Here is a 15,847-nt window from a genome sequence, read left to right as displayed (position 1 = left end):
AAATCCTGTTTCTAGCTCCCCAGGACTGTATACTTTCACAGTTCTATAGCTTAGCTCAGGCTGTTTTATATAAACTCACCCCCCTTCCCCGTTTGCTGAGGCCAAATGCTGTCCCCTCCACTAATCATTTCCTGTTCCTAAGTGGAGTCAGTTCCCCATCTCTGCTCCTGTCATCATTTATAGTCCGATTAGAGTCCCTTTTACAGACCTCTGACCCATCTGGCTAGATAATGCCTTGCACAAAACAGGCATTTAATAAATACTGAATTAAAGGGAATTGGTTGGCAGTGTAGATTGGGGTAAAACAAGAGATTTGGAGCTAAGAAAGGAGAATCTTTATTTAATTCTGAACAAGAGGTTGTTGACCTGTTTACTCCAGTGTCTCCTCAGTAGTCCTGAAGAACCACAGTAATAGGTGTTCTAAAAAAAAAATGTTTCATGGCAAGATCAGTTTAAGAAATGCCACATTCTGTACCTTCCCTTTTTGGAGTTTGAGGTGCATATTAAAAGTTCTGAATCCTACAGGAATGAAATCTGCTTGATTTCTTGATTTGTGTCATACAACATTTCCCAAATTAACTTGACAATGGAACCCCCTTCATGGCATTTGTTTTTCAGAATATTAGCGATCTGCCAAACATGGTTTGGAAAATGCTGGCAAACCCCAACCCCAGCTCTTTCTCTGATTTCTGCTCATTCTAACTCTGTACATTTGTGGCATCTTTTTGACACGCCATCCTCCTGGATGATATTTTTTCTGCTGCTTCCTCACTCTTCCTTGCTTACTGTCTTTTCTTTTTCTTTCTTTCTTTTTTTCTTTTCTGAGACAGAGTCTCACTCTGTCGTCCAGGCTGCAGTGCTGTGGTACAATCTCGGGTGAACCTGGGTGAATCCCAGGTTCAAGTGATTCTCCTGCCTCAGCCTCCTGAGCAGCTGGGATGACAGGCACTTGCCACCACGCCCAGCTAATTTTTTGTATTTTTAGTAGAGACAGGGTTTCACGATGTTGGCCAGGATGATCTCAATCTCTTGACCTTGTGATCCGCCCACCTTGGCCTCCCAAGGTGCTGGGATTACAGGTGTCAGCCACTGTGCCTGGCCCCTTCCTGTCCTTTCTGTCCTTTTCCTGTTTTCTCTTTAGGTTTTCAGAAAACTCTCAACCTCCATAAGATCTGTTACCCTTGGTCTCTTTATTTCTATTATATTGGTATGTCTCTCTGAGTAAAAAGAATAGAGGAATTTTTACTTTTTTTTTTTTTTTAGATTAGGAAAAAGAGACCTGAAACCAAAGCACTAACTCCAGGGCAAAGCCTGCCTATGGAAATGTCATTACTGGGGGGCAGGAAAGGATAATTTAGCAGTAGGTAACTTCTGGCATGTCTCTGCAGGAGAGTCTCATGACAATCCATTGGAACCACACCAGGGCAACCAGCAGAAACTTTTGAGTCCTATAACAATGAATGACCCCAAGACCCTCACTCAGGAAAGAAGCTGTGGCAGTGATGAATTTAAGAGAAGCTCTAATCTTAGTGAACAATCCAAGGATCCTCTAGGAAAGGATCCCCAGGAAGACACTGCTCCTGGAATATGTACAAGTCCCCAGTCAGCTTCCCAAGATAACAAACACAACAGATGTGAATTTTGCAAACGAACCTTTAGTACTCAAGTAGCCCTTGGGAGACACAAACAGATCCATACTGGGAAGAAACGCTATGAATGTAAACAGTGTGGTAAAGCCTTCTATCTCATGCCACACCTCAACAGACATCAGAAGACCCATTCTGGCAGGAAGCCTTCTGGCTGCAATGAAGGTAGAAAGCCTTCCATCCAGTATGCGAATCTCTGTGAACGTGTAAGAATTCATAGTCAGGAGGACTACTATGAATGTTTTCAGTGTGGCAAAGCTTTTCTCCAGAATGTGCATCTTCTTCAACATCTCAAAGCCCATGAGGCAGCAAGAGTCCTTTCTCCTGGGTTGTCCCGCAGCAAGACATACTTAATTCGTTATCAGCGGAAACATGACTACGTTGGAGAGAGAGCCTGCCAGTGTTGTGACTGCGGCAGAGTCTTCAGTCAGAATTCACATCTCATTCAGCATTATAGAACTCACACTCAAGAGAGGCCTTACCAGTGTGGGCTGTGTGGGAAATGTTTCGGCCGACCCTCATACCTCACTCAACATTATCAATTCCATTCTCAAGAGAAAACTCTTGCGTCCAATCACTGTTGAGAAACCTTCAGTCCCGGCACACATGTTTCTCAACATTTTTGGCTTCATCCTAGAAAGAGTGTTCTGAATGTGAGAAGGCCTTTCACTAGCCCCCACACTCTTTTAACAACTTGAAAATTCATCAAAGTGTGGTTAAAAAAAAGTGTTGCAAGGATGTAGGAAAACCTTTTTCCAAGGGGGGATTCCTCACATGTCACAGAGGTGAAAAGCTTACGAAGAATATTTTGGTTGCATAGGAAAATAGCTAATTTTACCTTTTTCAGTGTTATTCATCGTGAGGGAGGATTGCCCTCATTTCTTTTTTTTTTTTTGAGACTGAATCTCGCTCTGTCGTCGCCCAGGCTGGAGTGCAGTGGTGCAATCTCCGCTCACTGCAAGCTCCGCCTCCCGAGTTCCCGCCATTCTCCTGCCTCAGCCTCCCGAGTAGCTGGGACTACAGGCATCTGCCACCGCGCCCGGCTAATTTTTTGTATTTTTAGTAGAGACGGGGTTTCACCGTGTTAGCCAGGAGGTCTCGATCTCCTGACCTCGTGATCTGCCCGCCTCGGCCTCCCAAAGTGCTGGGATTACAGGAGTGAGCCCTCGTGCCTGGCCGCCCTCATTTCTTTATATGAGAATGGATTAATGGATATGTATTCTATGGGCTGTAATTCAGTACTGTCATTTATTTTGTTGTTCAAATGGCTGCAGCTTTGGCCATTGGGAGCTCTTTCAAGTTGGCTCTTGTGCCTTTTCAATAAGCTCCCATCCTTTTCAGGAACCACTTCCTTTCTACATCTTCCATAATTTTTCTCCCTTCACCTCCGCCTGTCATGTCTTTAAGGTAGTTTCTACCTCATTCACTCTCTCATGAAATCCACTTCTTTCCCCATGGTTAGAAGGCTCATAGCCTGATCGGTCTTTTATTTCACTTCTCCCGTTGCCGTTTTTGCTAAATCTACATTCTGCTTGAACTGTTATTTACTTAACATATGTTTAATGGACTCATTTATGTTTTTTAAACTTCAGTACCTCCACTTAAAAAGGAAATTTTTGGCCGGGCGCAGTGGCTCAAGCCTGTAATCCCAGCACTTTGGGAGGCCGAGACGGGCGGATCACGAGGTCAGGAGATCGAGACCATCCTGGCTAACATGGTGAAACCCCGTCTCTACTAAAAATACAAAAAAAAAAAACTAGCCGGGCGAGGTGGCGGGCGCCTGTAGTCCCAGCTACTCGGGAGGCTGAGGCAGGAGAATGGCGTGAACCCGGGAGGCGGAGCTTGCAGTGAGCGGAGATTGCGCCACTGCACTCCAGTCTGGGCGACAGAGCAAGACTCTGCCTCAAAAAAAAAAAAAAAAAAAAAAAAGGAAATTTTTAAATCACCTCAGACAAAGCGTTTTACTCACACCATAACCAGACTTCCCTGAGTATCTCCCAAGATGTCCTTGGACAGTCGGCTTGTTTCAATCTGGATCTAAACGTGCTCCACAGATCGCATTTGGTCGTCTGAGCTCTTAAGTCTCTTAATCTAAAGCAATCCCCTCTCACGTTGTTAAGGCCTGTGCGACCCTGAGGTTAATACAGAATTTCCCTCCTGTTCCTACCCAGTTCCTGATATGTCAAACAGTTCAGACACTCCTCTTCATGTTTACATTTTTAAATTTAGAAGAACTCATTTAAAAATTCTTATATTTCATTGTGGTAAAAACCACATAAAGCTTAGTGTCTTAACCATTTTTAAGCATGCAGTTCAGTAATGTTAAGTATATTCACACTGTAGGCCGGGCATGGTGGCTCACGCCTATAAATTTAGAAGCACTCATGTTTTAAGTTTTTTAGTGGTGATGCAAGTAATATACATTCCCAGAAGAACACTAGAAAATATGTTTGGTTTTTCTTTGAGTATTTCTATTTCCCGCTCCCAGATATACTTGCTGGTAAAAGTTTGTGCCCATTTTTTCTTAACGCATAAATCTCTGTATAGTTTTTAAAAGTTATATTTTTAGGCTGGGCATGGTGGCTGATGGCTGTAATCCTGGCACTTTGGGAGTCCAAGGCGGGCAGATCACCTGAGGTCAGGAGTTTGAGACCAGCCTGGCCAAAATGATGAAACCCCGTCTCTACTAAAAATACGAAACAATAATCCCAGCTACTTGGGAGGCTGAAGCACGAGAATCGCTTGAACCTGAGAGGCAGAGGTTACATTGAGCTGAGATCGCGCCATTGCACTCCAGCCTGGACAACAGAGCGAGACTCTGTCTCAAAAAAAAAAAGTTGTATTTTTATGAAATGAACTATACTACCATAAACACTGTTTTGAGGGCTACCATTTTCATTCTCATATATTGTGAACACCTGTCCATAGGCAGATGTACATTTCTGAGTTTCCTTTTAGAACTTGGTTGCATGGATGTGTCCTCGTTTATTTCATCTGGCCTTTCAGGGTTGGAAACTAGGGTTGCTTATAATTTCTCTCTTTTTTTTTTTTTTCTTTTTGAGATGGAGTCTCGCTCTGTCTCCCAGGCTGGAGTGCAGTGGCGCAATCTTGGCTCACTGCAAGCTCCACCTCCTGGGTTCACACTATTCTCCTGCCTCAGCCTCCCGAGTAGCTGGGACTACAGGTGCCCACCACCACGCCCAGCTAAATATTTTGTATTTTTAGTAGAGATGGAGTTTCACCATGTTAGCCAGGAGGGTCTCGATCTCCTGACCTTGTGATCCGCCCGCCTCGGCCTCCCAAAGTGCTGGAATTACAGGCGTGAGCCACTGCGCCCGGCCAGTTTATCTTATATACACGTTACTGCTATAGTTATGCTTCCACCCCTGTAGCCCTTGGGTTTTGGGGTTTTGGCATTTTTCCTTATTGATTTGCTCTAACGTCTTTGCATCTGGTCTTGTTTCCTAAGGGGAAATTCTCAGCAGTGGAATTTCTGAGCCAAATTGTGTGTATCTTGAAGGTTTTAGAAGCACTCCTAGCCTCGTCCTAGCAGGGTTTAAAAGTGTATTGATTTTTTTTCTCTAGGGAAGGACTGTAAACCACTTACCTGTCCTCCACAACCCTCTTCTCCTTGAAGAATTTGCATGATGAACCCATATTAGGATATAACAGGATTTAAGTCAGGTCTGGAAAGAGCCACAGATTAATTCAAGTCTTTTGTTTGAACTCTGATTTTTAACATAGTTTTATTAGGTATTGTTTCCTCACTATACAAATAATATTAAGCATATTAAAGAAAATTTTGCAAAACAGAGAAGGCTAATAAACTTCCTAATCGTTCTAGGTACGCAACTAGTACAAGTCCAGGGAGGTAGTTACATTCACAGGTAGAAGAGACCTTTGGCAAAGAAGAGACAGGGTGGGCTTTGGAGCTAGGGAAAGCTGAGGTCAAATCTCAGGGTCCTCCTTAGAGGCTGATTATATCTCGTTTTCTTAGGAAATGGGGATCCTCCCCTGGGAGAACCATTGAAAGGCCTAGAGTTCATCTATAGGAAAGAGCCTAATAGTGCCTGGTATTTAGAAGGCACTCAGTAACGAGTAGCTGCAATTAGGGAATATTTTAAATTTAATTTAATTTAATGTAATTTTAATTTTAATTTATTTTATTTTTGAGATGGAGTCTTGCTGTTACCCAGGCTGGAGTGCAGTGGTATGATCTCAGCTCACTGCAGCCTCCGCCTCCTGGGTTCAAGTGATTCTCCTGCCTCAGCCTCCTGAGTAGCTGGGATTATAGGTGCGTGCCACCATGCTCAGCTAATTTTTGTATTTTCAGTAGAGACGGGGTGTCACCATGTTGATGAGGCTGGTCTCAAATTCCTGACCTCATGATGTGCCCGCCTCAGCCTCCCAAAGTGCTGGGATTACAGGCGTGAGCCACTGCACCTGGCCTAAAATTTATTTTTAAAAACGTTTTATTAGCAGTGATAAACTAGAGTTGTAAACCACAGTTAACACATCAAAATGCAACCACATTTTATCATATTTTAGTATTTTTTTTACAAATAATTTTTTCTTTGTGTAGGTTTTTAAAAATAACAAGTTTAGGCCAGGCGCAGTGGCTCAAGCCTGTAATCCCAGCACTTTGGGAGGCCAAGACAGGCGGATCACGAGGTCAGGAGATCGAGACCATCCTGGCTAACACGGTGAAACCCCGTCTCTACTAAAAAATACAAAAAACTAGCCGGGCGAGGTGGCGGGCGCCTGTAGTCCCAGCTACTCGGGAGGCTGAGGCAGGAGAATGGCGTGAGCCCGGGAGGCGGAGCTTGCAGTGAGCTGAGATCCGGCCACTGCACTCGAGCCCGAGCGACAGAGCAAGACTCCGTCTCAAAAAAAAAAAACAATAAAAATAACAAGTTTAAAGTTTTCTGATTTGTGACAGTTTTTAATGACTTTATATAAAACTGATTAACAAAGCATAAAGTACTGTATTTACAGTTTTTTTTAGAATCTATTTCCAAAAAGTGGTTTTACTAGATGACACGTGATGAACGTTTCTAAGGCCCTCGAAAGATGCTGCTGGATTTGTTTCTGGAGGGGCTCTGCCATTTGTAGCCCTCAGCATAGGGAAGGCCAGAGGTATGAAACAGGTGGTAAACCATCCTCCCTCTCGAGTCCCTGGCAGGCATCGTTAACCAGTTACCCACTCTCTGGTTCCGGTGAACCTGAGGACAGGGTTGGGATCTTTCTCAGCACAGCACCCAAGACAGACAAGACACACTAAGCAGTTTCTGTATGTGCAAAGAACCGCCTTTGTCACCCTGGAGCCAAGTAAATACTCCCTTTAAATAACTTTGCCAGCACTGGGTATGTATTCACTTAAACAACAACCAAAAAATCTTTACCTATTTGATAAACCCAAAAAGTGATTATTAATTAACAATAATTAATCCATTTTTGCATTATTATTATGCATGTTTCTCCAAATAAGTTTTAAAAGCTTCTTTATGTATAACCTAGGCCCTTTAGCTTTTTTGTCTTTATGCTTTTTCTTACTAATTTGTGTGAACTCGCTTTCCTTTTTCTTAAGTACACATTTCTGATGGATTAATGTTTATTTTTCTTTTTAAAGTAATATTTGACTCATTCAAGGCAACTACTTTACAGAAACGTAGATCTCCCTCCCTCCCTCTGCCCCCGAAACAGAAAAATACACTATAAACACCATTAACATTTTAGTCTGTTTTCTTGTAACTTAAAATTAATGACCAGATTTATGAAGGTAGCTGCCTCTGGGGGGTGGCTGAAGAAAAGATCTCATTTTCATGGTCTATACCTGTCCACTTTGTTACCCTTGTGACTGTATGACGCTCTGTTGTCCAGGCTGGAGTATAGTGGCACGATCTCGGCTCACTGCAGCCTCCATCTTCCAGGTTCAAGCACGTCTTCTGCCTCAGCCTCCCAAGTAGCTGGGACTGCAGGCGTGCACCACCCTGCCCGGCCTTTTTTTTTTTCTATTTTTGGTAGAGATGGAGTTTCGCCATATTGGCAAGGCTGGTCTGGAACTCCTAACCTCAGGTGAGCTGCCTGCTTTGGCCTCCCAAAGTGCTATGATTACAGGTGTGAGCCACTGCACCCAGCCCTGTATTAACCTATTTTTAAGGTATTCATAGATAGTTGTCATTATAGCTGTGACCATTCCATGTATGCAATAGTATACCTTGTTTCTCTACCCAATCTTATACCTCACAAAACTGCTTTCATCACTCACTTGTCTTTGGTTATCACCTCCTTAACAGTCGCACAGCATACCCAGTGCTTTCTATGTATGGTTCCTCCTCTGTTGTTGGGAGATAAAATTTAGTTTCAATTTTTCATAGTTATAAATATACTATAATGAACATTTCGGTGCTTAAACATTTTTCCAAATGTAAGATTTCTTTAAGATATATATTTGCCAAAGAGGAATTGCTGGGTCAGAAGGTGTATAATTGCTTTTAAGATTTTTGATATATCCAAGTTCCTTTTGGAAACATTACATCAGTTTGCACTGCTGCTACTGCTAGTAACGCTTGGGGATGTGTGTTCCTCACACACACCCACTACCCTCCACACCCTCCCCCCAGCTGGCATTATGTATTAAGAGCACTTTTCATTGTAGGGTGTTTAGTAGCAACTTTGCTAATAGGGGAAAGGGTATCTCATTTTCATTGTCTTTATTTGATTTTTAAGGATGTTGAACTTTTTCCTGTAAGCTTCTTAAGCCATTGTGTTTCCTCTCTTTGCATTGTCTTTTAAGCATTTGTCTATGTGTCTTCAGTAGCTTCCTATCAATTTGATCCATCTCTTTGTGTAATAAAGATTTAATTCTTTGTTGTCATCTTGGCTGCAAATGATTTTCCCTGCTGGGCATTTTCTTTATTTTTTGAAAATGTTTCAATTTTTATATATTTCAATCCTTCTATTTTCTTCCAACCCCACGAAATCTAACCCTCTGTAAACATTAGTGTTGTATTCTGGAGTTTTAAAAATATGCTTTGTGCTGCTGAGCTGAAATCTGGCCACTGCACTCCAGCCTGGGTGACAGAGCGAGACTCTGTCTCAAAAAAAAAAAAAAAAAAAATATGCTTTAGTCATTCTTGAATTTACTTGGGCATATGGTATGAAAAGAGAACTAATACTATTTCTCATTGTTAATTGCCCCAACATTATTAGTAAATTATAAATAGTTATATTTTAGAATGTAGGATCTATATTTGGACCATCTATTTGCTTTTATTGGCTTATTGCCCTGTTTTATCCTAGATCTATATTCTTTGTAATTTTTGTAGCTATATTTAATGTTTTCCATCATTGTGCCTTTAAAAAGTGTATGTGTATGTATGCATAAACTTATGTGAAGTTATACATGTACGTTTCTGTCATTCCAGATTAAAATTTATCTTTAGTAATAAAAAAAACCTTTTGATTATTATTGCAATGAACTTAAAAATTAGGGAGGATTAACATTGTTACATTTAATTTTAACATCCAGGAATATGATACTGTCTTTTCATTCATTTGGGCTTTTGTATCAATCAGTAAAGCTTTATATGTAGTTTTCTTATCAGAATGCCACAAGTTTTCCTTAGTTATTTCTGCATGTTTTTGCAGTTGTGAGTTTTCTTCTATAGAATTTTTCTTATATTTCTCGTAAAAAGCCAGCATCTCAAGAATAGGGTCACTTCAGCATTGCCAAGGAATTCTCAAATTTTAGAACCAGACTAACTACATTTGGCTGCTTTATTAGTCTCCCAAGATCATCTCTGCTGGCCCCTGTAGGATCCTGAGTTTTCAACCCTTTCTTGAAACCAGTATTTCTCAGACTTTAATGTGCAATATGGGGGAGACAGGCAATAAGCAAAATAAGGTGGTAAATGCTATGAAGAAAAAACCAGGAAAAAGGGTAGGGAGTTACCATGCAAGAGGGCTCATTTAAAACAGGTTAGTCCAAAAAAGGCTCTCTGAGGAGATGGCCTTTAAACAAAGACCATCAGATGAGAAGTCAGCCTGGGATCCTGGAGAAGAGAGTGTCCGGGCAGAGGAAACAGCATGAGCAAAGCTCTGGTCAGAAAATAGCTTTGTGTGTTGGTGGAGGAGACAGGAGAAGAGTTGCGAGTGAGAGGGAGAGTGATAGGATCAGATGTGGGAGCAGCAGTCGGGATTGATTTCTCCACTGGTGTGGCTGACATTTGGTGTTGGGTGACTCCTGTGGACCATCCAGTGCATTGTAGGGTGTTTAGTAGCATCCCCGGCCTCTGTTCAATGGATGCCAGGAGCACCCCCTTTCTCCAATTGTGACAAGCAAAAATGTCAAATGTCTTCTGGGAGGTGAAATCATCCCCACTTGAGAAGTCTGATCTGGGGCCCTTTGTTCAGGGTTACCTGGCGGGGAGATGATCCCTACCACCTGTATAGATTCATCTGACCCTCACTGGGTGCCGCTACATGGGAAAAAGAACAGGGGAGCTGGCCCATTTTTCTTTTTGGGCCTCTGTTTATGTTATTGAAGTCAGTGAATAAAGGCTTGATAATGGTTATTTTCAGTTTGGTTTGTCCTAACTGGCCAGTGTTGATAGCCTCAGGGTCCCTCCTAGACTGGAGGACCTTTCCGGATGCTAAGCGATACATACCAGTCAGTGACACCATCACTGTGAGACGCGTAACAATGCCCCATCTTCCACACAGAGACACTAAGGTTCAGGGAGGTGATGTGACTTGTTTAAGGCCACACAACTAGTAGTGACAAGGCGGGGATTCAAAACTCCAGGTTTAGGTATCTCAATCACCCAAGTTCTGCAATTCTGCAAAGCTGTGTCCATCTGCTGTCCACCATGAAAGATGGCTGGATCTTTCTAACTTACACTCCACAGCTTGTGCATTTAGCAGAGCATACATAGATATATAGAAAGTCCTTGTCTTTTCCTCCCTCCTCTTTACTGGAAAGAAGTCCATCCTGTATGTTTGGCCCAAAGAGTCAAGAAAATTGCAATGCTTTTCACTGCCCCACCACAGCCCTCACAGATCTTTTCTCACTTTGGGGACTCATTCTTACACTGAGAAAAGAGATCCTTGAAAATCAGCTTTAATATTATGTGGGGCATTCGGCTCTTACGTTTGAAACAACCATTGAAGAAGCCTAACTCTCCAGTGAATAAGTTTTTGTGTTAAGAGCCAGGTTCTTGTTCGGTTGCCCAGGCTGGAGTGCAGTGACGTGATCACATTGGTCACTGCAACCTCGAGCTCCCGGGCCCAAGCAATCCTCACATGTCGGCTTCCCAAGCAGCTAGGACTACAGGCAAGGGCCACCACCCCCAGCTAATTTTGTATTTATTTTTTATTTTTGTAGAGATGGGATCTTGATATGTTGCCCAGTCTAGTCCTGAACTCCAGGGTCAAGCGATCCTCTGGCCTTAGCTTCCCAAAGTGTTGGTATTACAGGGGTGAGCCACCTGCACCCAACCCAGTTAATACATCTTTTGAAAAAAATCATCTCTGGAGCAAACAAAGCCAGATATTGGTACATTTCTCTTCCTTAACTTGCAAATGACCTCAGACTTGCCAGTCATGGAAAGAACTGCTGACCGGCACCTTAGGAGCCAGGTCTAGAATTAGTCTAGGGATGGTCCTTCCATATAATCCTTCTAGTTAACTCAGCAACACCCAGGAAAGCTGACTTGATCAGGCCGAGTGCCACAGAACTTTTCCTGTCTACAAAACTTCATGTGACTCAATGCATTGAGAGTTGTAGATAGGTGGATATTATCTTCCTCATTTTGCACTTGCAGAAACTGAGGCTTAGCTTGGAGATAAGGAAAACCAAGAACCGGTCATGGCCTTTAGGGACATACAACACTTGAGATGCATTTAAGGGTGCTGCTTGTTCTTAATGGGAGTCATGCAGAAGGCATAACCGTCGGACCAGAGAATTCGAGTGTTGGCAGAGAGAGAACACATTGGTGTGTTTTGTTTCTTTCAAACCAGCAAGTGGCTTGTTTACTGATCATTTTAGTTACAATTAGGAAGTTTCTCATTTTTTCAGAAAGCAGGATTTTTGTGTCTAGTTTTCCTAATGCTAATTCAGAGAGAGAGAGAGAGAGAGAGAGAGAACCTTTCTGATTTCTCAATGCCCAAGGCCAGAGTCACATCTTAAAACCATGTAGCTTGCCCTCCATTTCCTCTGTCCCTCTTCCAGCAGCCGGATTGTGAAATGAGGTGCTAGTGATCCAACTCCCACCATAGGAATAAAGGAAGCTTTGGGGATGGTAGAGCAGCGAGATAGAACGAACCTGGCCTCGGGATGACTGTGGCATAGAGATACCCAGGGTCACCTCCAAGCACAAATGATTACAAAAAAGAGAAACAAGCCTTCTGTATTACTTAGGCCACTGTTATTTTGTTTCTGTTAAAGCAGCTGAACCAGAAATACAACAAATACAGGGTTTGCTATCAGAGAAACATTGCAGAAAGATAAAGGTTCCCGTGACTTTCCCTTAGGAAGCAGCCGCGTGAAGACTACCAACCATTTCTCTGCACGTCCGATATGGCCTATTTTTCTTCTGGAATAGATGCTACTGCTTGTGATGAAGGCTTTGGCCTGCATTTAGGACAAACGCTAGATGAAGAAATGTGTACCACTAAACATGAGAACCACATTGAGCGAGATAAAACATGTCCACACGGGGAGGTTCATGGAAACCGAGGCGGGCTGAGAGGAGAGTCTCCTGTTGGATTCGTAGTCCAGGTCGTAAGGTTACTGAGTGGGCTCTTGGGTGGAATCACCCACCCTATTTAAATTATTTCCTCCTCCTCTTTCTCTCCTCTCCTGGGTACATTTAGTACTATTTGCCTAAATTAAATGCACGTTGGATTTGTCTCCATTTTATCCAGACATCCGTCAGGGTCCTCCTGCATGACTCACTGCCATCCAACTTTGTGTGGTGAATAGGTGTGTTCCTGGGGGTCTCTGGAGGCGTAACACTTCCACCCTGACCACAGGGAAATCTTGGGAAGGTGGATTTTTGGTTCCCTCCCACATCCAGATGGCAGACCCGAGTATGGCACCTGGAGATAGAGCTTCCGCAGGGCTCTCTTCATGTCCTGGTTCCTCAGGCTGTAGATAAGCGGATTCAGGGTGGGTGTGAGGACGGAGTAGAAGACGGCAGCCAAGCGCCCTTCCAGCAGGGAGCAGCGGGTGGTGGGTCGCATGTAGGCGGAGCTGCCGGTGCCATAGAACAGGAGCACCGTGCCCAGGTGGGAAGAACAGGTGGAGAAGGCCTTCCGGCGGCCGGCTGCTGAACGGATCTGAACCACTGTGGCCAAGATACGGATGTAAGAGAGGACGGTGAGGGCAAAGCAGCTCATGATGACACAGCCACTGGCTGCAAATCCGGCAGCCTCGTGGGCATCAGCGTTGGCACAGGCCCGGCGCATGAGTGGGGGGATGTCACAGAAGAAGTGATCGATCACGGTAGGACCACAGAAGGGCAGGGAGAAGGTGTTGACCGTGTGGGAGGCCGAGAAGAGGATCCCGCCACCCCAGGCCACCACCACCAGGGAGACACAGACCTGGGAACTCATGGCTGCCCCATACACCAGGTGCCTATAGATGGCCAGGCAGTGGTCCTAAGCCATGGAGGTGATGAGGAAACACTCTGTGGCCCCAAAACAGACAAAGGCAAAGAGCTGGGATGCACATGCAGGGAGGGAAGTCTCCCCAGAGCTCATCACGGTGAGCACCAGGGCCCGGGGCAGGGTGGTGGATGTGGAACAGATGTCCAGCAGGGAGAGGTGTCTGAGGAAGAAGTACATGGGTGTATGCAGGCAGGCGTCGTGTGTCACCGCGGCTATGATGAAGAGGTTCCCCAGGACTGCAACCAGGCAAATGAGAAGGAAGGCGGCTGCGCTCAGCAGCTGTTACTCAGGGGCTGTCGAGAAGCCCTGGAGGGCGAATGCAGGTCCTGCTGTGAGATTGGCCACATTCTTTGTCTGTGGGAGAATATCTCCTGCATTGCAGAAGACGCTGACGGAGTGGTGCATGAGGAAATAAAGCAACAATGACAAGGACCTACGAGGAAAACATTGAAAAAGGTTGGGTGAGCTGAGTCTGGAAAGGATGACCAAATACTTCTTCATTCAGCATTCAGCACACAGGCATTGTCTTCCGCTGGGATCTCGGTCTCAGACGCCTACAGAGGCCCTGCCCATGCGTCAGTCAGTGAATCTGGCTGGCTGCGGTGCCATCCGACATGCTGTGACTATGCAGAAATGGATGTTCTGTTGAATGAGGCAGGCGCTGTAGGCTCTTGCCAGCTGTCGGTGGTGTGTCCAGCCTTGGCGGATTCTGTGAAGTTTTTCAAGGGAAGCCAGAATTCCAGATTTTTGTGTAAAACTTCTTGACTTTTTATATATTGGCAGTTAATTCATATTTAAAACACTGCCTATCATAGGAGCCGACAGTTAACACTTTGGTCTTACCCTGCATACGACTACACAACTCCATAGCAGCTTAGTCAGAGCCTGCAGCTCAGGGTCTTCTAATGACGTACTTGCCCCATTGGCCTAGGACACCATCCCTCTGTGGGAGGCGTGCGAAGGCCCTGGAGTGGGAAAAGAATGTTTCCGTAGCACAAAATAGGTCACTGTGAAGTCTGCAGTGGATATGATGTTGTGTTCAAAGACTTGGAGAAGTGGGTTGGGGCCCAATCACGCTGACCTTGGAGTCCACGGTAAGGAGCCCGGCTTATTTTCCAGGTGGGAGTTGAGGGCATTGGTGGCGGCGGCGGGGCGGGATGAGGGCAGCTGTTAAGCAAGAGAACAACAGAGTCTACAGATTGAGCGGGAATCAGTGAAGGAAAGATGGGGTGGGATGGGGGAAAGGTGTCCAGAGGAGGGAACAGCGTTCATGGTGAGATGCATTCCAGACTTCGGCTTTCTAGAACTACAAGACAATAAATGTGTGTTGTTTTTAAGAGATGATATTTGTGGTAACTTTTGTTTTAGCTGCCACCCGAAACTAACACAGCCTCCTCCACCCTCTGCCCTTCTTGTCTTATTGCCAAGTTGTCCTTCAACTGCATCCTCCTCCATGTCATGGAGACGTGGAGCCTCTCCTAACAAAGGCAAAAGCAACACAACCACACACCATTCCCTATCCTGAGAGTCCCCGTAGCTAATGCAATTTCTCTCCTCCTTCCCCGCAAGATCCACGAGGAAGAACACGCTGTAACTGTATTTCCCTTGTGGGATATAGGCACCCATGTAAGATGGTTTTTTGGGGTGAGTGGGTGAACGCAATTGATGGTCCAGCTGAAATTTATTTTAATGTGCCTGGGGAAGAGAGAACATCAGACTCATAGCTGTCCAGATGTGACTGCTCTGGTGGGGGCGGGGGGTTAAATGTGCACTGAAGTTCCAGAAAAAGACAGCTAAAAGAAACGTGGCAGCTGTGCACACTGTTATTTGGGAAGGAAGTGAGATTAGGCTCTTGAGTGTGAAGGGAGGTGGCTGGCATAGGTGGCACAGGGATTATGGCGTCGAGTCCTTGCTAAGTTATTATTATTACTTGTGTTTTAGCTTTAGTGTCTGGAAAGTGAAGAGCTTGCAAAGGCATCTCCGAGTTTGAGTTTTTACTGTATGTCAAGTGCTTATACCATCTGTTCACAAAAACTAATGATAACATTCTGTTTCTGGAAGGGCATTTTCCAGATGTGACTTCAATGGATTCCCAAACTGCGAAGGCAGGCATTGTTAGGGTTCCCATGTCACAGACGAGGAAACTGAGATGTAGGGAGGAAGTGGGAGCATCTGACTCTGAACCCAGGACTCCCTGACTTCAGTTTTAAGTCCTTTGTGCGACCCGAGCAGAATGACAACTAGCTTTTTAAAACCTCTTCCTGCGAGCTGGACTCTGATCTAAAGGCTTTGCATACAACCCACTGAAAAATTATTGAGAAATCCCTGAAGAATGTTTCTTTCTACAGTTTATATCCTTTCTTAGTCATGTTATAAATAAAAGCAGAGAAGTTGTTAAATTTTAAACTTAAAAACAGCAACAAATCTATTATATGTTAAAAGAACGCATATTTTATGAACAATGTTAATATTTTCCAAACAAAATCTTAGTAAAGGAAAGGTGGTATTGTTTTACATTTTTGTAAATCTCT

The 15,847-nt window shown here is 44.2% G+C and overlaps 1 protein-coding gene across 4 annotated transcripts in view; it reads left to right on the top strand.

Annotated features, from left to right (window-relative positions):
* Positions 1 to 2,363, top strand: part of LOC117091797 (paternally-expressed gene 3 protein) — a 71,749-nt gene extending 69,386 nt beyond the window's left edge. For all 4 annotated transcript variants that reach the window (XM_033224595.1, XM_033224593.1, XM_033224594.1 and 1 more), the window contains one exon: positions 1,389 to 2,363. In XM_033224595.1, coding sequence (XP_033080486.1) covers positions 1,389 to 2,230 — 842 coding nt within the window. In that variant the 3' untranslated portion in view covers positions 2,231 to 2,363. The remainder of the gene's footprint in view (positions 1 to 1,388) is intronic.
* The last annotated feature ends 13,484 nt before the right edge of the window (positions 2,364 to 15,847 follow it).

Source organism: Trachypithecus francoisi, unplaced genomic scaffold, assembly GCF_009764315.1.
Source record: "Trachypithecus francoisi isolate TF-2019V2 unplaced genomic scaffold, Tfra_2.0 Lachesis_group12, whole genome shotgun sequence".
Taxonomy (NCBI): domain Eukaryota; kingdom Metazoa; phylum Chordata; class Mammalia; order Primates; family Cercopithecidae; genus Trachypithecus; species Trachypithecus francoisi.
Note: the sequence above shows the minus strand (reverse complement) of the source record. Positions and strands in the feature narration are given on the sequence as shown.